The 22,883-nt window shown below is 46.3% G+C and overlaps 2 protein-coding genes across 10 annotated transcripts in view; one reads left to right on the forward strand and one right to left on the reverse strand.

Moving 5' to 3' along the window:
* Positions 1–1,055, forward strand: part of LOC119332330 (sodium/hydrogen exchanger 8-like) — a 17,129-nt gene extending 16,074 nt beyond the window's left edge. For 5 of the 9 annotated variants that reach the window (XM_037605511.1, XM_037605514.1, XM_037605516.1 and 2 more), the window contains 2 exons: positions 47–305; positions 429–1,032. In XM_037605511.1, the coding sequence (XP_037461408.1) occupies positions 47–305; positions 429–700 (531 nt within the window). In that variant the 3' untranslated portion in view covers positions 701–1,032. Of the gene's footprint in view, positions 1–46; positions 306–428 lie in introns of all 9 variants that reach the window. The other 4 variants (XM_037605512.1, XM_037605510.1, XM_037605513.1 and 1 more) reach the window with 1 other exon arrangement.
* A 2,758-nt stretch (positions 1,056–3,813) lies between these two features.
* On the reverse strand, positions 3,814–5,754 carry LOC119333660. Its single transcript, XM_037606486.1, has 2 exons — positions 5,417–5,754; positions 3,814–4,633 (listed from the first exon to the last, which is right to left on the reverse strand). Exons 1-2 carry the CDS (start codon positions 5,752–5,754, stop codon positions 3,814–3,816), a joined length of 1,158 nt encoding a protein of 385 aa, XP_037462383.1.
* Between the last annotated feature and the right edge of the window lie 17,129 nt (positions 5,755–22,883).

Raw genomic sequence — 22,883 nt, forward strand, 5'->3', positions numbered from 1 at the left:
GGATCTAATCCGCTAGTCCTTAATCATACATACATGGAAATTGCAGGAAAGTGCTGCAGTCATTGCTAAGCTCTTGATCCCACGTGTGTTCGAGAAAATGACAATGCAAGAGACGCGGCTTCTCGTCAGCACAGGATCTACTATGAACTTGTACACCAAGGGTGAAGACATCATGCTCGAGCATAATTACATCGGCATCTTACTAGAAGGAACTTTGAAGGCGGAGAACCAAAACAGCATCTTACCTCCAGGAGTGCTGCTGCCATCAAACATGGACCTGGAGTTACTTGGTCTGGAGTCTTCAGGTGCTGTACATCATCCATCAAGAAGTGAATCATTGAAAATGGAAATCTATAGCCCTACTCGTACGATTTCTAGTTATATCTACTGATTGATGTTGACACTGATGCTTTCCTGTTTACCTACAGCTATGAACCGTATGGACAGTTGCTACGCAGCAGACAGCTATCAGGTGGAAGCCCAAGCTAGAGTTCTCATCTTCGAAGTAGGGAGGCTGTTCACGGAGGCCAATGGGCAGAGGAACCAGCCGGGTGGTAGCTTCTCTGCTGAAGCCTTGCAGCTCAGCGTGGAAGAATCCACTGGAGAAGAACAAGTCATCATTACCGTCGACTCTCCGAACAAGCTGCCCTTGGGTGATTCATCAGCTGGCTCATCATCTGGCGTGACGCGAGGCAGCTGATGGGATCTTGTGCGAATATAGTAGCGTGCTTGATGGAGTAGCAATCATGAAATTGACCTCTCTTTTTGAGAAACTTGGCTTTATTACTTGCTGGTGTAACTAAATCGCCGGTAACCATAAATAGAGTGTACAAAGTTGGGTATTGTCATCATGCCATTTGACATCGCTGGGTGTCATACAAGCAACGTAATTACAGATAAGAGATGCTGAAGGTGATAGTCATGAAATTAGCTTTATGGACCGAAATAGGATTTGGGACGCTCTCAGTTTTGTTTAAAAGAGCGCGTCGCTGCAACCATTCAATCACGTTATATTCAGCTTTTTTTGCTACATTGGCCAAGAGTTGGTGTTCACAGATGGCAAGTCTATTAGGGCATCTCCAGCCGTTGGCCCCCCAGGACGCATAAAAATCGCCCCCTGGGGGCGAGCCGGCGATGCATTCGGCGCTGGGGGCGGGTTTGTGTCCAGTCGTCGCCCCCTGGCGCCGAAATTGGCTCACTTTGCAGCCCAATTTCGGCGAATAAACGGCCCATATGGGCGAGAATAGGCCCATATTCGGCGTGGTTTCGCCGTGTCCCGGCGTTCAATTATCAACACAATTATTTCTTATCACATATTTCATCACAGAAAAATCAAATACTTCAACAAAATACTACAACAACAAATAATTCAATACAAATTATATTGTTCAACAAATAAAAACTCGTATTTCATCACGAGGCGTCCCCCTTGAGCCTTCATAGGTGCTCAATCAGATCTTTCTGCAGTTGATGATGCACCTGTGGGTCTCGGATCTCCTGACGCATACTGAGATAGGCAGTCCAAGTTGCCGGTAGCTGGTGATCAACTTCGGCTAGAGGACCCTGCCTGTAGTATGGTTCAGTGTCAATCACTGGGTCTTCTTGCTCGCTCTCGATGATCATGTTGTGCAAGATGACACAGCAAGTCATGATCTCCCACATTTGATCTTTCGACCAGGTCTGAGCGGGGTACCGAATAACAGCGAATCGAGATTGGAGCACACCAAATGCCCGCTCGACATCCTTCCGGCAAGCCTCCTGAACTTTCGCAAACCAGGCGTTCTTGCCTCCTGGCACAGGGTTTGAGATCGTCTTCACAAATGTCGACCATCTCGGATAGATGCCGTCAGCTAGATAGTACCCCTTGTTGTATTGGTGCCCATTGATCTCGAAGTTCACCGGAGGAGAATGGCCCTCAACGAGCTTGGCAAAAACAGGAGAGCACTGCAGCACGTTGATGTCATTGTGAGTTCCTGGCATACCAAAGAAGGAGTGCCAAATCCAGAGGTCCTGTGTGGCTACCGCCTCAAGCACCACACTGCAACCGCCTTTGGCACCTTTGTACATCCCCTGCCAACCAAATGGGCAGTTCTTCCATTTTCAATGCATGCAGTCGATGCTTCCAAGCATCCCAGGAAATCCTCTTGCTGCATTCTGGGCTAGGATCCGAGCAGTGTCTTCCGCATTGGGTGTTCTCAAGTATTGTGGCCCAAACACTGCCACCACTGCCCGACAGAACTTGTAGAAACACTCTATGCTGGTGGACTCGGCCATGCGCCCATAGTCGTCGAGTGAATCACTTGGAGCTCCATATGCAAGCATCCTCATCGCTGTCGTGCACTTCTGGATGGAGGTGAATCCCAGAGCGCCAGTGCAATCCATCTTGCACTTGAAGTAGTTGTCGAACTCCCGGATGGAATTCACAATCCTGAGGAAGAGCTTTCGGCTCATCCGATAACGGCGCCGAAATGTTCTCTCGCCATGAAGTGGAGCATCGGCGAAGTAGTTGGAGTAGAGCATGCAGTAGCCTTGCAGACGATGCCGGTTCTTTGCTTTCACCCGCCCCAGCGCCGAGCCACCTCGCCGCGGCTTTTCACTGCTCGCCAGCAGCTGGGCGAGGGCGGCGAGCACCATGAGATGCTCTTCTTCCTGGACGTCGGCCGCGGCTTCCTCCTCCAGCAGCGCGGCGAGCTCTTCCTCCTCATCCGAGTCCATCGCCGAGGCAGGCAAAACGCCGAACACCTTGCGCTCGGTGGGCGTGTACCCGCCGTTAAACCGCGCCTCCGCGGCCGGAAATGGCGACCGGAAACGCCCAGCTGCTGTGGGAGGGGCTGCCGCGGCGAAGTGCTACTATTTTCCGGCGGGGAATGGCTATCTAGCAGAGTAGGGCGGCGGCCGTCGCCGGGATATAGCTAGTGGTGGCCGAGGGCGCAGGGGGGTGCGAGGCGAGTCGGGGGAAGAAAACCTTAACTTTTCCCCTGTCGGTGTGGGCCAGGCGTGCTTTTCCCTAGCGCCGGAGCCCCCAACGGCTCCCCAGCGCGCCGGGTTCGGCCTGTGACCGCCGGGCGGAAAAAAGGTCCGAACCGGCGATTTTCGGCGTCCTGGGGGCGCGACTGGGCTGTTTTTTCGGCGCCGGCGCCGAAAAAGTGGCCTGGGGGGGCCTGTTGGGGGTGCGGCTGGAGATGCCCTTATTGGCATGAGTTAAGAACTTTGCATTTGCCCAACTTTATTGTGGTCTTCAAGATTTAGTGTCTGATTCCATATTTTATTGTTTGAGATTTCATATGTGAAAGCCAAATTTGGTAAATCTTGAAGACTTCACAGTTGGGACTAAAAGTAATCAACGTGACAAGGAAATTTTTCCCATGCACTTGCATATTGGTTTTTTTTGTGGGCCGATCGAAAACATCAAGACAGTTTAGAATTTCCGATTATAACTATGTTCAAACTTCATGCCTGTCATGCAAATCTTCTGCTATTTTCGTATGAGCGAATCAAGTAAAATTAGTAGTGCAAGAATTTTAAAGCAAACTAAATTCTTTCCCTGCAATTATTAAATAAATACTCCTATATAAACAGTCTTGAAACCAATCGCATCACATGATATCCCTCAAAAAAACATCACATTACATTTTTGAGTCTAATACAAACACACGGTACAGGGAGAACTACTATTAGCATAGACTAGAACCCCACACAAATTAAATCCCCCAAACCAAATTAATCAACCAAAGAATAATCTCTAGCTAGCAGATCCAGCGATCAGTGTGTCTAAGTGGAACTTGGATCTCTCAGTCTAAGTGGAGCTGCAATCTAAGCATCCTTGTTGAATTTCACGAACTCATCATGATCAACGATATCCGGCAACGAGTCCCACGCCGATTCTCCCCCCTCGACCGTCGTCTCCGCTGGCTTGTCAAGTATTCTCATGAGTTGGTTCATTGAGATGCTGAAATTATCCTCAGGCCCGTCCTCATCTTGCTGGTGCTGGTACTGACCAAGAACGTTGGCTGGCCCCATGGAGTTCTGCCCCTTCTCGCCATCGTCGTAGTGAAGAGGACCCACCGACGACATTATGTCATCCATGAAGTATTGGCCATCGTCGTCGTCGCCGTAATCAAGAAGGGGCGGGGGCGAAGGCAGCAGCTCCGACGCCTGTGGCCGTGGCGGCTCAACGTGTTCTTGCCGGAGACCACGGACACTCCCCGGCGGCATCAGCGCGGCGGCGGCGGCGAAATAGTCTGCCGGGACAGGCTTCTTGTTCCTCGCCGTCAGGTCGTCCTCCCCGTAGACTTCCCTCCGGCCCTCATTGGTGGCGCGCGGTGTGACGTAGAGCTTGTGGAGCGCGGGCACGCCCCTCCTGCCGTCGCCCCTGTCCCTGTCGCTGGTGAACTCCTGCATGAGCCACGGCGTCTTGCGCTTCATCGGGACGCAGTAGAACCCGAAGCAGTTCTTGCGCCCGCCCTCTTCGCGAAGCTCCTCCTTGCTCTGCTCCACCCGCCAGAACCCGCCGGTCCGGACGCTGCGGTCGGCGCGCTTGTTCTCTGTCGCGCCGCACGGGCTCTGGAACTTGCTCTCGCCGAGGAACCACCACGTGTACTTGCCCTCAGGATGTAAGTGGCGACGGGTCCCACTAGTCCCACATATGCCACCCGCAAAAAACAGTCTAAATGGCGTTCGTGAAGATCCAGTAAAAATTAGTGGCGCAAGTGGACAGACCAACTAAGCCCACGAGTGCTAGCGGCGCGTTCGCCTCCGTCCCCGAACACCCAACGCTGCCATGCCCTAGAGCGGACGCCTTCGCCGCCGCCATGTCCAAACGCAACCCCTCCCCCCTTCCAATCCTCTCCGTTGTCCATGGTGCTGCCGTCGCCACTGAGTCTCTCAAAGGGGCCGCCGTCCAAGGGAAGCGCCGGGGACTGAGCCGAGCAGTGTGGGGGCGCCTCCTCTATTCTCTCCCCAACCCCGCCGTTCAGCCCCTCCACCGTCGCCGCTGTCCAAGGGAATCGCCAGGGAGGCAGGGACCGAGTTGATCCTTGCGGCGATGCCTCTTCTGCTATCTCCCTAATCCTGCCGATGCTCTCTTCAACCCCTGCTCCTCCGCCTCCTCTTCTCCAAACAGGTAAGCAAAATACATGTTCGTGCGTGCGTCGTCGTGCCCGTTCCCCGTGTCTGTGTTGAGTGACAAGAGAAGATGGTGAGAGGGACTAATGAGGCCTGTACTGAATGATCGGATTAGGCCTGTACTAATGCCATTGTATCACTGTATCAGTTTGCTTCTTAGTAAATACTATATGGTACTATGTGGACACCACATACGCCACACAAATAATAATTGGACTATGACATAGTCCCGCATAAGAACCGGTGGTCAGAGTGGACAAGTCCCACAATGTCCAGCGAGCTGTCCATTTACATCCTGAACTTGCCCTCGCGGGCGCTGGCCGGCCGGTGCAGCCGCTGCAGCGCGTAGGGGTCGTTGTCATACATGTCGGCGTGGAGGATGAACCCCCGCGCGTCGGGCATCTTGTCGTCGCCGGCGATCCACCGGTTGAGGAACCCCATCCTGTCCGCTTTGGTCGGGTTGAAGTAGACGCCGGGAGGCAGCAGCGGCGGCTGCTGGAGCTCGTTCAACCCGCCGGGACCGGGCGGAGGCGCCATGGACATGGAGCTGCTGGCTCCGGCTCCGGCTCCAGCGTCGGCGGTGGCGCAAGTTGATCTCTTGACTGCTTTTCTCGCTTTCGTGACGGCCATGGTTTCCTAGCAAGTTGTGTTTGAGGAGGGATTGGATTGATCGGTGGGGTGGGGATTATATGGTGTGCAGACGACGCGCTTCCGTCTGAAATCGGATTCGCCTCATCGTCCCAAGCTCTAGTCGGACATGGATTTCCATGTTTAGTTTTTTAGCAGAGCAGTCGATGCGCTTACCGCGCGATTCTTTTTTCCCGCCTTTTCCGGAAACTCGCGCCCCCTCTTCGCCTCATTGGGCCTGGCCCAACAACCGTCCCATATACTACGCTTATTCATTCGAGTTACTTTTTTTTTCTGTTTCTTTTTCCAGTGCCTTCCCAATTTCCTATTGTTTCAATTTGATTGTTTCTGATAGTTGTAACCAGATTCTCCCATTTATAATTTTGAATGGCATTGCCAGGAATTATCAAGACTTCAAGAGCACTGCCACCGAAATACTCCCTACGGTCATTTTTAGTCTGCATATAAATTTTGTCCAAAGTCAAACTATCTCTACTTTGACCAAACTTATTGAAAATAGTATCAAAAATCACAATGCCAAATCAATATTGTTAGATTCATTATCAAATGTAGTTTCATAGTACATATATTTGATCTTGTGGATGTTGATATTTTTTAATAAAAAATTGGTCAAAGTTTGTAATGTTTGATTTGGCACAAATCTAGTACGCAGAGTAAAAATGACCGAAGGGAGTACAAACCATCCCTATTAGCTGGAAGAAAATCAAGAGCATCGCCGTCGACATGCATCACATGACTATATCAAGCGAACTTTTTTTTATCCGTATATAAGCTTAAATAGCACCCAAGTTTTCATTAAAGATCATAAACTAACCATGCAAATGATAGCACTTAGAATTTATATTTACCCATATCAATGGCATAATTAATTGGCAAGCAATAATAATATATCTCCAATGCCAATAAAATTCAAAACAATCATGATATAACAAAATAAAATGGTTTCTCGCTAGCCTTTTCTGAGACCGTAAAATACAAATGCAGAGCACCCCTAAAGTTCAAGTAGTCACTAAACATTAAAATTCAAGGTAGGAGAGATCCAATCATGATGCACGCAACATTAACTGTACTATATGCATAAGAATGACAATAGCGCTCTCAGGATTGGTGCTTAAAATGAGAAGGTGATGACTCAACAATAAAAGTAAATAACATAAAAGTGAAGACATAGACCCTTTGCAGAGGGAATCAGAGATTTGCAGAGGTGCCAAAACTCAAAGCTTAAATCAGATATGAATACAAGTTTGAGAGCTGTGTCTTTCCTATCAACATCACGACCGAGGATTTTTTTAATATCTTTCGTGCTAAACACATTATCGGCGGTTTCTAAGCGGAAAGGTAAAATTTACTCCCACTCAACCATGCAATCACAAGCCATGGCTAGCCGAATCCACTGGTCCCCTCCAAACAATCAACTTTCTAGGGGTGTTGTTTCATTATATTTTTCTTTATTTTTGATAATACGACCGACCATCCCAATTACCAGCCTCCCTCATGTAATGACAAATGAACAAACACCCATCGTGAGAATAACCCGCTTAGCATGGAAGATACTTACCGCCCATGTCGCTCCATGAGCGATACAAACACACAAAACAAATGCTTATTTGAATGTTTAGAGGTGGCACATGCAAATTTACTTAGAACAACAGGGTAATACCACATATAGGTCGATATAGTGGACTCATCTGAAACAACTTTGGTTTAAGGATTTTGGACGCACAAGAAATATTGCCGCTTAGTACAGGCGAAGGCTAACAAATAGAATGAGAAGAGACCAACTAGGGAGCGCTAACGGTCATAATCATGCATTGCGAATAATTAATATTAAACACTAGCATGAGTAGGATATAAACACTCTGAACGTAAATATCATGAAAGCTGCATTGATCTTGAATCAACTACATGTGTTCAAATGTGCCAAGTCAAGCCACTTGAATCATTTAGAGGAGGATATCATTCTAAAATACTACATCATAACCATTTTAATGCATGTTGACGCTCAACATAAATCATCATCCACTCCTAGCTACTTAAGAATGGCATGAGCTGTTGGGGAACGTAGTAATTTCAAAATTTTCCTACGCACACGCAAGATCATGGTGATGCATAGCAATGAGAGGGGAGAGTGTGTCCATGTACCCTCGTAGACTGAAAGCGGAAGCGTTAGCACAACACGGTTGATGTAGTCGTACGTCTTCACGATCCGACCGATCAAGTACCGAACGCACTGCACCTCCGAGTTCTGCACACATTCAACTCGATGACGTCCCTCGAACTCCGATCCAGCCGAGCTTTGAGGGAGAGTTCCATCAGCACGACGTCGTGGTGACGATGTTGATGTTCTACCGTCGCAGGCCTTCGCCTAAGCACCGCTACGATATTATCGAGGTGGACTATGGTGGAAAGGGGCACCACACACGGCTAAAAGATCCAAAAGATCAATTGTTGTGTCTATGGGGTGCCCCTCTCCTCCGTATATAAAGGGGGAGGAGAGGGCCGGCCAAGGGGAGGAGGCGCGCCCAAGGGGGGAGTCCTACTCCCACCGGGAGTAGGACTCCTCCTTTTCCTATTTGGAGAGGGAGAGGGAAGGAAGAGGAATGAGGGAGGAAGGAAAGGGGGGCCCGGCCCCCTCCCAATTCGGATTGGGCTTGGGGGGGGGGCGGCCCCCTCCCTTGCTCCTTTCCCCTCCTTTCCACTAAAGCCCATTAAGGCCCATATACCTCCCGGGGGGTTCCGATAACCTCCCGGTGCTCCGGTATTATCCCGATCTCACCCGGAACCATCCCGGTATCCAAATATATATAGTCGTCCAATATATCGATCTTTACGTCTCGACCATTTCGAGACTCCTCGTCATGTCCGTGATCACATCCGGGACTCTGAACTACCTTCGGTACATCAAAACACATAAACTCATAATATAACCGTCATCGAACTTTAAGCGTGCGGACCCTACGGGTTCGAGAACTATGTAGACATGACCGAGACACATCTCCGGTAAATAACCAATAGCGGAACCTAGATGCTCATATTGGCTCCCACATATTCTACGAAGATCTTTATTGGTCAAACCGCATAACAACATACGTTGTTCCGTTTGTCATCGGTATGTTACTTGCCCGAGATTCGATCGTCGGTATCTCAATACCTAGTTCAATCTCGTTACCGGCAAGTCTCTTTACTCGTTCCATAATACATCATCCCGCAAATAACTCACTAGTTACAATTCTTGCAAGGCTTATAGTGATGTGCATTACCGAGTGGGCCTAGAGATACCTCTCCGACAATCGGAGTGACAAATCCTAATCTCGAAATACGCCAACTCAACAAGTACCTTCGGAGACACCTGTAGAGCACCTTTATAATCACCCAGTTACATTGTGACATTTGGTAGCACACAAAGTGTTCCTTCGGTAAACGGGAGTTGCATAATCTCATAGTCATAGGAACATGTATAAGTCATGAAGAAAACAATAGCAACATACTAAACGATCAAGTGCTAAGCTAACGGTATGGGTCAAGTCAATCACATCATTCTCTAATGATGTGATCCCGTTAATCAAATGACAACTCATGTCTACGGTTAGAAAACATAACCATCATTGATTGAACGAGCTAGTCAAGTAGAGGCATACTAGTGACACTTTGTTTGTCTATGTATTCACACATGTACTAAGTTTCCGGTTAATACAATTCTAGTATAAATAATAAACATTTATCATGATATAAGAAAATATAAATAACAACTTTATTATTGCCTTTAGGGTATATTTTCCTTCATGAGCAACTATAATCTCTAATTTTCATCACAAACATGTTTACTCATAATACACTGAATCATGGATACCGAGTTAAACATATTTACAAAAACAAAAACAAAAACAAGAAGATTTCATACCATCTTTTCCTTGCCGCAGTCACTTCATCAAATCATCGTCATTATTGCCTTTCATTTGCACGACCAAATGATATGGAAATAATAATAGTGCAAGAGTGTTTGTGGACAAAACTGGAATTTGCAAACATTTTATTCGGGGGAGAAGACAAGGTAATATTGGCTCTTCGTTAGATCAACAAGAAAGCATATGAGAGCCACTCAACAATTTCATCGTGATCTTGTCCCTACGACGACTCAACAAAAAGAAAATAAATTACGAGAAACACACTGAAATATTTTTAGAGTTTTTAGTTTTTTTGAAGAAAGCAAAGTAACAAAGGAAAATGAGAAAAACTATTTACGTAGGAAAGCTCTCAACAAGCAAAAGAAAAAACGAGAAATATTTTTGGGTTTTCTTTTGTATTACAAACTAACTAAACATGGAAAGAAAACCAAAAATAAGCGAAAAATATTTTTGAATTTTTGAAGTTTTTCAAACACACTACTAGGAAAAGGCTTATAGGTAGAACTTTACTAGTAGCGCCTGTTTGGGCTTCCTCGCTACTCCTAAGTACTAGTAGCGCCGGGTGCAGAGAGCGCTACTACTACAGCTAGCAGCAACGCTGGTTACCCTGGGCCGCGCTACTATTAAGTGGGCCACACCACACACCACACTAGCCCACTTAGTTGTAGCGTGGGCTCTGCACATGCGCTACAGCTAGTTGACTTAACAGTAGCGCCGATCCATACCCAGTGCTACTAGTACACCGCATGAAAAAACCACCCCCTCCCCCTCTCGCGCGACACACTCTCCCTTTCCTCGCGATCTTCTGTTAGGGTTGCTCCTCCTAGTCGCCACCGTCGCTGCAGGTCTTCTCATCGCCGGCGGGTAAATGCTCATCGCCTTCCGCCGCTCCTTCCCCTCTCGCCGCCCCACTCCACCGCCGGCCCTCTCCGCCACCTCTCCGGTCGCCTCCCTACTCCGCCGCTGCCGCCACCCCTCTCTGTCGTCCCTACCCTCTCGCCCAGCCGCCCCCTGAAAGGATCGATATGGTTGACTAGAGGGGGGGGGGGTGAATAGGCAACTAATAATTTTAGCTTTTCTTTTCCAAATTAAAACTTTGCATCAAAGTAGGTTGTCTAGATGTGCAACTAGGTGAGCAACCTATATGATGCAACAACAATGAACATACAAGCAAGCAAGAGAAGTAACACTAATAAGCTTGCACAAGTAAAGGTAAGAGATAACCAAGAGTGGACCCGGTGAAGACGAGGATGTGTTACCGAAGTTCCTTCCCTTTGAGGGGAAGTACGTCTCCGTTAGAGCGGTGTGGAGGCACAATGCTCCACAAGAAGCCACTAGGGCCACCGTATTCTCCTCACGCCCTCACACAATGCGAGATGTCGTGATTCCACTATTGGTGCCCTTGGAGGCGGAGACCAGACCTTTACAAACAAGGTTGGGGCAAACTCCACAACTCAATTGGAGGCTCCCAACAACACCATGAAGCTTCACCACAATGGACTATGTCTCCATGGTGACCTCAACTGTCTAGGGTGCTCAAACACCCAAGAGTAACAAGATCCCCTTTTATATCTCTTGGTGGAAGTGTAGATCGGGGCCTTCTCAACTACTCCCGAGCAAATTAACAAGTTTGGTTGGCTAGGGAGAGAGATCGGGCGAAAATGGAGCTTGGAGCAATAATGGAGCTTTTGGGGGAAGAGGTTAGTCAACGAAGAAGAAGGGGACCCCCTTTTATAGTGGGGGTAACAATCCAACCGTTACCCCACTAAACAACCCCGTAGAGGGCGGTACTGCCGCAGGGGGCAGCGGTACTACCGCCCAGCTAGAGAGGGCTAGAAGATAGAGGAGGGACTGGCCCAACACTGTACTGCCGGAAAGGCCCAGGGCGGTACTGCCGCGGTGGCAGGGCGGTACTACCGCTCTCGAGCGGTACTACCGCACCTACTACCGCTGCAAGTGCCTCTCAACCCGACACGAGAAGTGCCCCCCTCGAGTCGAGGCGGTAGTGGCCCGGTACCGCAGCGGTACTGCCGCTAAGGACCCTCAAGCGGTACTAGCGATGGGCACCGCGGTACTATCGCTGGGGCCAAAGACTGCCCAAACAGCAGGGAATCAAACTTCCAACGACGCGGGAAGGCCCAGAGGGTGTGAAACGAAAGTGTACATGATGATTCCACCCTACCCTTACCAAAGCGGACCCCCTCTTGATAGTACGGTGACTCCTACGAAGCTAGTCCACCAACAAGAAACGAAAGAGCTGCACCGTCTTGAAAAACACTCCGAGGGGAAAGAAATCATCTCGAGCCAAAGGATGAAACTCTGAAATGCTCAAAGCACATGGTTAGTCCGCAAATATGTTGTCATCAATCACCAAAACTACATCGAGAGAGATATGCTTTAACAATCTCCCCCTTTTTGGTGGATTGATGACAACCAGGGATTTGCACAAGGAAAAGACATAAAAGTAAGGATACTTAGAACTACAAAATATAGACGAGCTCCCCCTGAATGTGTGCACCTAGTTAGTAGTGCCTTTGGAATGCAAGACACACACATTAGGATCAAAATTCCCCCTATATTTTATAGTCCAAAAATTCTAAGCACAGGATACATGAGAGCAGGGTATAAAACAGGATAAGCATGCAACTCATAAGATACTACAGTACTGAATAGACATAGATAATAAAGGTAAAGATAAGGTAGCATATGTCTCACACCATATGTCTAGAACTTAGGTCTCACTGGCACCAAACCAAACCAAGCAAAACAATGAGAAAACACAAGACACCACAAACCACAAAGACACACTCGCAACACGGCAACAACACAAATCCCTAAACTCTCTCCCCCTTTGGCAGCGAGACACCAAAAGGGCAAAGAGCGTTGCTACGGCTCCAGGTGATAGCAAGCTGATGATCTCGAACATCACATCTCAGCATGATTGTCTGCACCTCCCTCGTCGGTTGGAAACTGCTCGGCGTCTGAATCGGTCCATGGGCAATGCTGCTGAACCCACTCCTCCTCGTCAGTGATCCTCTCCTCAGATCTGCTATTAACAGTGGCACCCAACTGATGCATGAGCTCCTTGTGACGTCTGCGGGCCTTCTTCTCAGAGACATGAGACATGTACTGGCCATGAGACTCCATGCAGAAGAGCTTCTTCATCTTGCGCTTAATCCTCTTAGCCCATGAGGGCTCCACACCGAAGGGCTCATAGTCCTCATCCTTGTCGGCCTCAGCATCGACCTCGAACTCCATGTCAGCCTCAGAAGGTGGAGCATCAGAACGAGGGGTTTGGGTGCCCCAGTTGTCCTTCTTCCGCATACGTTTGATATCATGAGAAATCAACTCTCCAGTTTCCAGCACAGCCCTGGGATAGTGATGTGCCCAGGCCTTCTCAATGAGCAGCATGATGAAAGGACCATAGATCGGGCACTTGCGCTCAAAAATGGCAGACAGAAGCTCAGACCACATAACATGAGAAATGTCTAGGGTCTCTCCATTGGTTTCTTCCTTCTCATGCTGGCAGAAGAGAAGCATGTCCACAAGATATGAGTGGACCATATCTAGATTCCCAATGTGCGGGAAAAGAGTCTCGCGGAAGACACGGTGAAGGATGTCCAGATAGGTAGATAGCTCATAGGTTACCTTCTTTGTCTTGGGGTTAACGTTCTGAGAGCAGTAGGGCCAGAGAGCTTGCTTGTGAGTGGAGGTGACATTGCGGTGAGGACGGAAGCCGACTGGACTCTCAAGCCTCTGATCTTCCACCCCAAGTAACTCCATGAAGGTCTTCCACGTGACAGTGAGCAATTTGCCATTCGTCATCCAAGTCAAGGTCCTTTCTGCATCAGTTCCAAGATGGACAGTGGCATAGAATTGATATGATGTCGGCATCAAAGTCCTTGTTGAACTGCATGATTCTGAGAATGTTCAACTGAGTGCACATCTGAAGGGCTTCGCCAAAGTACTCTGGGTCCTTTTCCATTGGATCGGTGTCGATGGAACGGACATCAACAAAGTGATTCTTCTTAGCCTTGATCACATCAAAGAAGATGGAGAACTGAAAGCGGTTCCAGAACGGGCGGTTAACCAAAGTGGGATCTTGGTCTTCCTCATAGGGGTTGGGGCGACGCTTTGCCCAAAATTCCTTGGCAGTCATCTCAGTCACAGTCTTTCCCTTTGGCTTGTTTGCAGATCTCTTCGAGTGCTGAGGTCGCGGTGGAGCACTTGAGGTTGCGCCTGCTGGCAGCGGTTGAGCACTAGAGGAACCACCTGCTGACTCAGAAGTGCGGTAGCGCTTTGACGTTGCACGACCGGGGTTGACACGGCGGACCTGCTGCTCGGGATGATCATCACCTGGAACCAAAACACACGACCAGAAGAAACACACGAAAGAAAGAGCATAAGCCACCAAATAAAACAACAAGGATCAAAGCTTGGTAGGAAAAGATGGAACTGGGCATCCAGTGGTAGTACGGCGACCCAACAGCGGCACTACCACTTGAGCGGTAGTGCCGTGACACAACAGCGGCAGTACTACTTGAGCGGTAGTACCGCTCGAGGAGAGCGGTAGTACCGTGCCAGATGGGGAACGGAGGTTCCCTACTACCGTGGTCAGATCCGGCACTACCGGAGATGCTAAGTTCAAAAACAAACCTACCAAACTTCAATCCATAGTGCCTAGAAGCCATCTCCATCCAACTCAAGCCTCGCCTTAGCCAAAAGACGAGAAGAACAATGCCTATTACCCCTAAAAACTAGATGCAAGATCTAGGCAAAGAGAGAATAGGAACGGGGGCAATACCGGCATCCATGGCTAGAGGACGTGGTGGGGATCGACTCCACCGGAGGAAATGGAGAGAGACGGCCCGAAAGCGGCGGCCAGCCGGGCCCCTCCTGCGGTGAGAGGTCGCTGGAGCGACGAGGAAGACGAGCGAGTGGGGGAGAAACAACTCCCTCTTCCCCGACATAACCCCCCGTCGCCCGCCCCATAGCGGTAGTACCACTGGGGTGGGCGGTAGTACCACTCACGCAGCGGTAGTACCGCTCTGCTGCAAAAAGGGCCGACCAAACTGGGCTTAGCACAAGAGAAGAAACTGAGACAAAACGAGAACACACACACAAAACCGACAAAAAGAAAGAGGACACACACCTCTTCAAGAGAGGGCGGTGGCAGAGGCCACCTATGTTTGAGTTCAGAGGTATGGCGCCGCAAAGATTTTAACCTTGGGCCCATGACCAACACTCATCTTTGAAGCACAAGTACCATAAAAAATGGCTAATGTGAAAGAGTTTGGTTAGTTTATGCATTATGGGGGGAGGGAAAGTTCATTGAGAGAACAACACTCCCCCTATGTCCATGCCTACACCTAAACTAGACAACAAGTTGAGTGAGTTGGGTTGTGCAAGGGTTCAAGTCACATTGCTCGAATCAATGATATTTATCTCATGCCTTAACTCCTGAAATCTTGCTTCATCCAAAGGCTTCGTGAAAATATCTGCAAGATTATCATGATTGTTGACATAGTTGAGCTCGATCTCCCCTCGCCTAATGTGATCCCGGATGAAGTGATACCTAATCTCAATATGTTTTGTCTTGAAGTGTTGCACCGGGTTGAGAGAAATCTTGATGGCACTTTCATTGTCACACCAAAGAGGCACTTTGTCACAAGTGACACCGTAATCCTTTAAAGTTTGCCTCATCCATAAAAGTTGTGCACAACAACTACCGGCGGCCACATATTCCGCTTCCGTGGACGAGAGAGACACACAACTTTGCTTCTTGGAAGACCAACTCACCAAAGAGCAACCAAGAAATTGGCACCCTCCGGAAGTCGACTTCCTATCCACTTTGTCTCCCGCCCAATCCGAGTCCGAATAACCTACAAGATTAAAGTTTGCTCCTCTTGGGTACCAAAGGCTAAAGTTTGGGGTATGAGCCAAATATCGAAAGATTCGTTTGACCGCCACAAAGTGACTTTCCTTAGGTGCGGCTTGAAAACGTGCACAAATTCCCACACTCAACATGATATTTGGTCTAGATGCACAAAGGTAAAGCAAGGAGCAAATCATGGAACGATATACCTTTTGATCCACCGCTTTACCATTGGGATCAATGTCAAGTTGGCACTTGGTGGGCATGGGAGTGGAAGCCGGCTTGACATCACTTAGCTTGAATCTCTTGAGCATGTCTTGAGTGTATTTGGCTTGGTTGATGAAGATTCCTTCTCTCCTTTGCTTCACTTCGATCCCGAGAAAGGACTTCAACTCTCCCATGGAAGACATCTCGAACTTTGAGGTCATGAGAGCGGCAAATTCCTCATTGAAAGCTTTGTTAGGGGAACCAAAGATTATATCATCAACATATAATTGGCACACAAACAACTCCCCTTTAACCTTCTTGGTAAAAAGAGTGGGGTCGATTAGCCCAACTTCAAAACCACGGTCTTGTAACAACTCAGTAAGGTGGTCATACCACGCACGTGGGGCTTGTTTAAGGCCATAGAGTGCCTTATCGAGTCGATACACGTGATCGGGAAAGTAGGGATCCTCGAACCCGGGGGGTTGCTTGACATAAACCAATTCATTAATAGGACCACTAAGAAAAGCACTCTTCACATCCATTTGTTGTAACTTAAAGTTATGATGAGAAGCATATGCAATCAACATGCGAATGGATTCAAGACGAGCAACGGGAGCAAATGTTTCACCGTAGTTGATACCCTCGACTTGGGAGTAGCCTTGTGCTACCAAACGAGCCTTGTTGCGAATGATAATCCCATGAGCATCTTGCTTGTTCTTGAATATCCACTTGGTTCCAATGACATTGTGGTTCCCCGTTGTCCTTGGCACCAATCTCCACACTTTGTTGCGCTCGAAGTTGTTGAGTTCTTCATGCATGGCATTGAGCCAATCCGGATCTTCGAGCGCCTCATAGACCTTTTGGGGTTCAACACAAGAGACAAACACGTGATGTTCACAATAGTTTGCTAATTGTCTACGAGTGCTTACCCCTTTCTTAAGCTTCCAAGCACATTTCTCATGAGATGATCCTTGGTGGAGAGCTTGGAAGCAACCTTGGCGGCACGACGCTCCAATTCCTCCTTTGGGGTGAGACAAGGAGTGGTCACTTGATCATCTTGAGCGTCGTCTTGAGCTTGTTCTTGATCTTGTGGAAGCTCTTGATCTTGAACTTGCTCGGAGGAGGGAGCTTGACCTTGGGCATCACTTGATGTTACAACACCATCTTGAGATTGATCTTGCCCTTGGTCTTGTTCTTGAGGTTGAGGGCCCTCACTTTGTTCTTCGGAAGCGTGTGGGTCTTGGGTTGGTGATGGTTCCACTTGAGTAGAACATTGTCCTTCTCCTCCGGCCACAAGGGGTTCCTAAATGGGTAGGATAAGACCAACACCCATTCTTCTTATGGATTGGGGAGGAATTTCATCACCTACATCACAAGTACCACTTTGCTCCACTTGGGAGCCGTTATTCTCATCAAACTCCATGTTACACGTTTCCTCAATAAGTCCCCTGGATTTATTGAGAACACGGTAAGCATGAGAGTTTGTAGACAAACAGACACCTTTCTTGAGAATGAAACACTTACACCCGAACACCCGGAAGTACTTGAGGCTGGGCTTGTTACCGGTGAGTATCTCATATGGAGTCTTGTTCAAGCCTTTGCAGAGCTAGAGCCAATTAGATGCATAGCACGCGGTGTTGATGGCTTCGGCCCAAAAGTTGTAGGGAGACTTGAACTCCGCCACATGGTCCTTGCCGCATCCATCAACGTCCGGTTCTTCCTCTCCGCTATACCATTTTGTTGAGGGGTGTAAGGTGTGGAATATTGATGCTTGATTCCCTCATCACTCAAAAACTCGTCCAAGGTGTAGTTCTTGAACTCGGAGCCATTGTCACTTCTTATTGTCAAGATCTTTGCATTGTGTTGTCGTTGAGCTTCATTTGCAAAGGCGATGACGGTTTGTTGGGTTTCACTCTTCCTCTTGAAGAAATATACCCAAGTGTATATTGAATAGTCATCTACGATCACCAAGCAATACTTTCTACCCCCAAGACTATAAAAGGATGAAGATCCAAAAAGATCCAAATGAAGGAGCTCCAAAGGCCTCTTCGAGTAGATGATAGTCGTGGGAGGGTGAGCCTTCTCATGTACCTTTCCTTCGATGCAAGAACTGCAAGCACGATCTTTGGCAAAACTAACATTTGTTAGTCCACGGACATGGTCCCCCTTGAGAAGACTTTGCAAAGATCTCATATTGACGTGGGCTAAATGGCGATGCCAAAGCCATCCCACGTCAACTTTAGCCATTAGGCATGTCGCGATCTTAGTGGGTTGCTTCGAAAAGTTAATCACATAGATACCGTTCTCGACATGCCCAACAAAGGCTACTTTAAGAGTCTTGCTCCACAAGAGGGCCACGGAATCAATATCAAAGAAAGTGGCAAAGCCCATGAGTGCTAGTTGACGAACGGAAAGTAAATTGTATGCGAGGGACTCAACAAGCATGACCTTCTCGATCGTAAGATCATGAGAAATGACAACTTTGCCGAGTCCCAATACCTAAGAAGACAAGGCATCACCCCACTCGACATTGGTGGGCATGGATGGAATCATTTGCACGTCCACCACCAAGTCCTTGCTTACGGTCATATGATTAGTAGCTCCACTATCGAGCAACCATGATCCCCCACCGGAAGCAAGCACCTATAAGAGATCAATGCTTGGTTTTAGGTACCCATTTTGTAATGGGTCCTTTGATGTTAGTAACAAGGGTCTCAGGAACCCAAATAGAACATTCAATGTACTCATAAGGAGAACCAACAAATTTGGCATAAACATGCCCATCTCTAGCGCGGCACAACACATAAGAAGGGTTAAAGTTGCCAGCTTTGTTGGGAAGGGGAGCGTTTCCCTTCTTGGCATCACTACCCCTCATGGAGTTCTTCTCCTTCTCCTTAGTAGCACCCTCACCCTCCTTCACAAAGGTTTTCTTGAGAGGAGGAGGTCGTTTGGCCTTGTCATTCTTCTTCTTGTTCTTAGACTTGGGCACGTACCCAATCCCTTCCTTGGCCACAACTCCCTTTTGGTTGGTCAAAAGGTCGTTGAGGTTCTTCTCGCCTTGTATGCAAGACACAAGACCTTTCTCAAGTTGCACCTTCACTACAAGAAATATGTCAACTTATGACCTTCTGTCAGTGACCCTTGAAGAATTAGTCATAAATTTATGACCATTTTAGACCAATTGGTCAAAAGCTGTTCAGGGGGCTCCAAACCCTAAACCATTGCGACCATTTTGGTCAGAAAGGTCGTAATTTCCTTACACGAAATGGTCACAAAGCAAACAGTGCTAGTCCGCTGCCTTATTTCTAGTTGTTAATGACCAATATAGATGGTCATAGCCTTGTAGATTGTGGTGGGTTGTGATGACTAGGCGCCATCTCATCAGTTTTGCCTATGTGTCATGTCCATGTGGCAGTTTTTGCCCTAGGTTGTGAAGCAACCTATATTTCTATCATTCCCAAAATTCCCAAAAAAATGTCATAAATTCTTTGGGGCATATCTTCATCAAATATGTAAAAATCCTTCCTTGCCTAGTTCAAAACTAATTCAACAATATTCATTTTCCTATTCTGTTCACAACAACACTTTATGAAGGAAGTGGTATTTATATATTCTTGGTTGCCCTCGGAATTTTTGGGCACTCTTTCCTATCCAAATCATTACCGCATGACAAAATTCAGCTCCATTTGCCTAGCAAATCTTCCTCGGCAAATTTCCAAAGTTTTTGTCCACCTAGAAGCATTGTGAAGGAAGTACCTTTTTTATATCTCTAAATGACATGAAATTTATACAGTTCCTTCATATGCCCAAATTATCACCCTCCTCCAAATTGCAGCTCAGTCAAATCATCTATGTGAGCCCAGGTTCAATTTATATTTTATGGCCAAATTGGCACGTTGCAAAGTAAGTGTTATATAGACCCCTCCTATTACCCTCAAACTTTTCGGGCACTCTTCCATACCCAAATCATTGCCACATAATAATATTCAGCTCAATTTTCCTAGTAAATCTTTCTCGGGAAATTTCCAAAGTTTCTACCTCGAGAGAAGCTTTGTGAAGTAAGTACTAGCTAGGCTTACCCAAATGATCTAAAAATTTACCAGCGCATGACCATACCTAAGTAACTTACCTACACCAATTTGGAGCTCATTTCATTCATCCAATCTCTCTCACTAGTTTTCCCAAGTTTTTGTCCATAGAAAAGCATTGTGAAGGAAGTACCACTTTGGCATGTCCAAACAATATCCATTTTCTACAGTGCTTTCCTATGCCCAAATAACCATCCTCCACCAAATTCCAGCTCAATCCATTTATTATTTTGAGCCGAGCTTCAACATTCATAGTCATGTCCAGTGTGGTAGTCTGCAAAGCAAGTACCACCTAGGCTCCTCCTTTTGAGCTGAAAATTTGTGAAGATGGTCTCCTTAGTAACTGATCATCCTCAACCAAAACTCACGCCCATTAGCCATGTACATTTCTCGTACCGCTAATCAAACACTTGGCTGCTAATTCATGTTTGAGCATCGATCGGTCTCCTCGTGAGAATCTTATGTTGTAATTTTCTTCCTAGCACCTACCTGGGGAGTGCCCAACCCACTATACATGCCTAGGCCGCCCAGAACACATGGCAACACCACGGTCACGCGGTGACCACGCGGCGGGCATGCGAGTTTACGCGCTCTAGAGTTGGGGCCCTCGGCCACCACCCAAACCTCAACGTATCACCACCAAACCATGTATTTATGATTAAATAGGTACTTATGTAACTAGAAATGATTTTTGGAAAAAATAAATAGCAAACTATGAGGCAGCTGCAGTTCAAATTTGACCCGCTTCTAGTTGAATCGGCGGAAATTTGTCTTTTTCACGAGAGGTGGATAAAAACATTTTACACCCAATCATCTTGTCAATTGTACATTAAATATGTCTTAGTATTTTATAAAAATGATTTGGTCAAATTTTGCAACAATTATTTGGTAGGTCCTTCACAAAAAAACCTCCTTTTGGGCACTCAAAAATGGAAAATGGTTTTTTCGTCCAAAGAAAATGAAAAGTTACTTAGGCAACATTGTTTTCCATTCCAATATGCACCCTTGTGCACAATATGAGATCATTTGAACAAACTATGCCATGGATGTGGCCATAAGATTGATCATTTGGCTTGAAAGCCATTGATCTCCACACGTGATAGCTCGTTTCTGAGAACACTTTTTTAAAATAATTGCCGTATTACAAGTTTGTTATTTTTACTAGGAACTTGGCCACATATAATGACACAATGCGAAGGTTTCCCAATTTTTTGATTTTTTTTGAATTTTTTATGCCCGTTTCAAAATGCGGTCAAAACGGCGGGAATGACCGTTCCTAGCTAGTGGTTGAATCTTGGAACTTTTTTGGTGTTTCTATGATTAAATAGATACTTACGTACCTAGAAATGATTTTTGAAAAAAATAAAGAGCAAACTACAACGTAGCTACAGTTCAAATTTGACCCGCTTCCAACTAAATCGGCGGAAATTTGTCTTTTTCATGAGAGGTGGATCAAAACTTTTTACACCCAACCATTTGGTCAATTGTGCATTAAATATGGACTAGTATTTTAGAAAAATGATTTGGTTCAATTTTGCAACAATTATTTGGTAGGTCCTTCACAAAAAACCTCCTTTTGGGCACTCAAAAAATGGAAAATGGTTTTTTCGTCCAAAGAAAGTGACAACTTCCTTAGGCAACATTGTTTGCCATTCCAATATGCACCCTTGTGCACAATATGAGATCATTTGAACAAACTATGCCATGGATGTGGCCATAAGATTGATCATTTGGCTTGAAAGCCATTGATCTCCACACATGATAGCTCATTTCTGAGAACACTTTTTTATAATAATTACCGTATTACAAGTTTGTTATTTTTCCTAAGAACTTGGCCACATATGATGACACAATGCGAATGTTTCCCAATTTTTTGATTTTTTTGAATTTTTTATGCCCGTTTCAAAATACGATCAAAACGGCGGGAATGACCGTTCCTAGCTAGTGGTTGAATCTTGAAATTTTTTTGGTGTTTCTCTAATTAAATAGATACTTATGTACCTAGAAATGATTTTTGGAAAAAATAAATAGCAAACTATGAGGCACCTGCAGTTCAAATTTGACCCGCTTCCAACTGAATCGATGGAAATTTGTCTTTTTCACGAGAGGTGGATCAAAACTTTTTACACCCAACCATTTTGTCAATTGTGCATTAAATATGTCCTAGTATTGTAGAAAAATGATTTGGTCCAATTTTGCAACAATTATTTTGGAGGTCCTTCATAAAAAAACCTCCTTTGGGGCACTTGGAAAATGGAAAATTAATTTTCCATGCAAAGAAAGTGAAAACTCCCTTAGGCAACATTGTTTGGAATTCCAATATGCATCCTTGTGCACAATATGAGATCACTTGAACAAACTATGTCATGAATGTGGCCATAAGATTGATCATTTGGCTTGAAAGCCATGAATCTTCACTCATGACAGCTCATTTCTGAGAACACTTTTCTAAAATAATTTCCGTATTACAAGTTTATTATTTTTCCTGGAAACTTGGTCACATATAATGACACAATGCGAAGGTTTTCCAATTTTTTGATTTTTTTTTGAATTTTTTATGCCTGTTTCAAAATGCGGTCAAAACGGCGGGCTTGACCGTTCCTAGCTAGTGGTTGAATCTTGGAATTTTTTTGGTGTTTCTGTGATTAAATAGATACTTTTTTACCTAGAAATTATTTTTGGAAAAAATCATGAGCAAACTATGAGGCAGCTGCAGTTCAAATTTGACCCGCTTCCTACTGAATCGGCGGGAATTTGTCTTTTTCAGCAGAGGTGGATCAAAACTTTTGACACCCAACCATTTGGTCAATTGTGAATCAAAAATGGCCTAGTATTTTAGAAAAATTATTTGGTCCAATTTTGCAACAAATATATGGTAGGTCCTTCACAAAAACCCGATTATTGGCAGTCAAAAAATTGAAAAATGATATTTTGTGCAAAGAAAATGAAAACCCCTCAAATCAACATTGTTTGTTGTCCCAAGATACACACATGTGCAGAATATTGATACATTTTCAAGCTATGAAAGGACAATAT

Source organism: Triticum dicoccoides, chromosome 7A, assembly GCF_002162155.2.
Source record: "Triticum dicoccoides isolate Atlit2015 ecotype Zavitan chromosome 7A, WEW_v2.0, whole genome shotgun sequence".
NCBI classification, from domain to species: Eukaryota; Viridiplantae; Streptophyta; class Magnoliopsida; order Poales; family Poaceae; genus Triticum; species Triticum dicoccoides.

Coding starts and splice junctions, on each gene's coding strand:
- LOC119333660 (XM_037606486.1), bottom strand. CDS start 5,754: ATGGCCGTCACGAAAGCGAGAAAAGCAGTCAAGAGATCAACTTGCGCC. Junction 4,634..5,416: donor CGCGAGGGCAAGTTCAGGAT/GTAAATGGACAG, acceptor ATGTGGGACTAG/TGGGACCCGTCGCCACTTAC.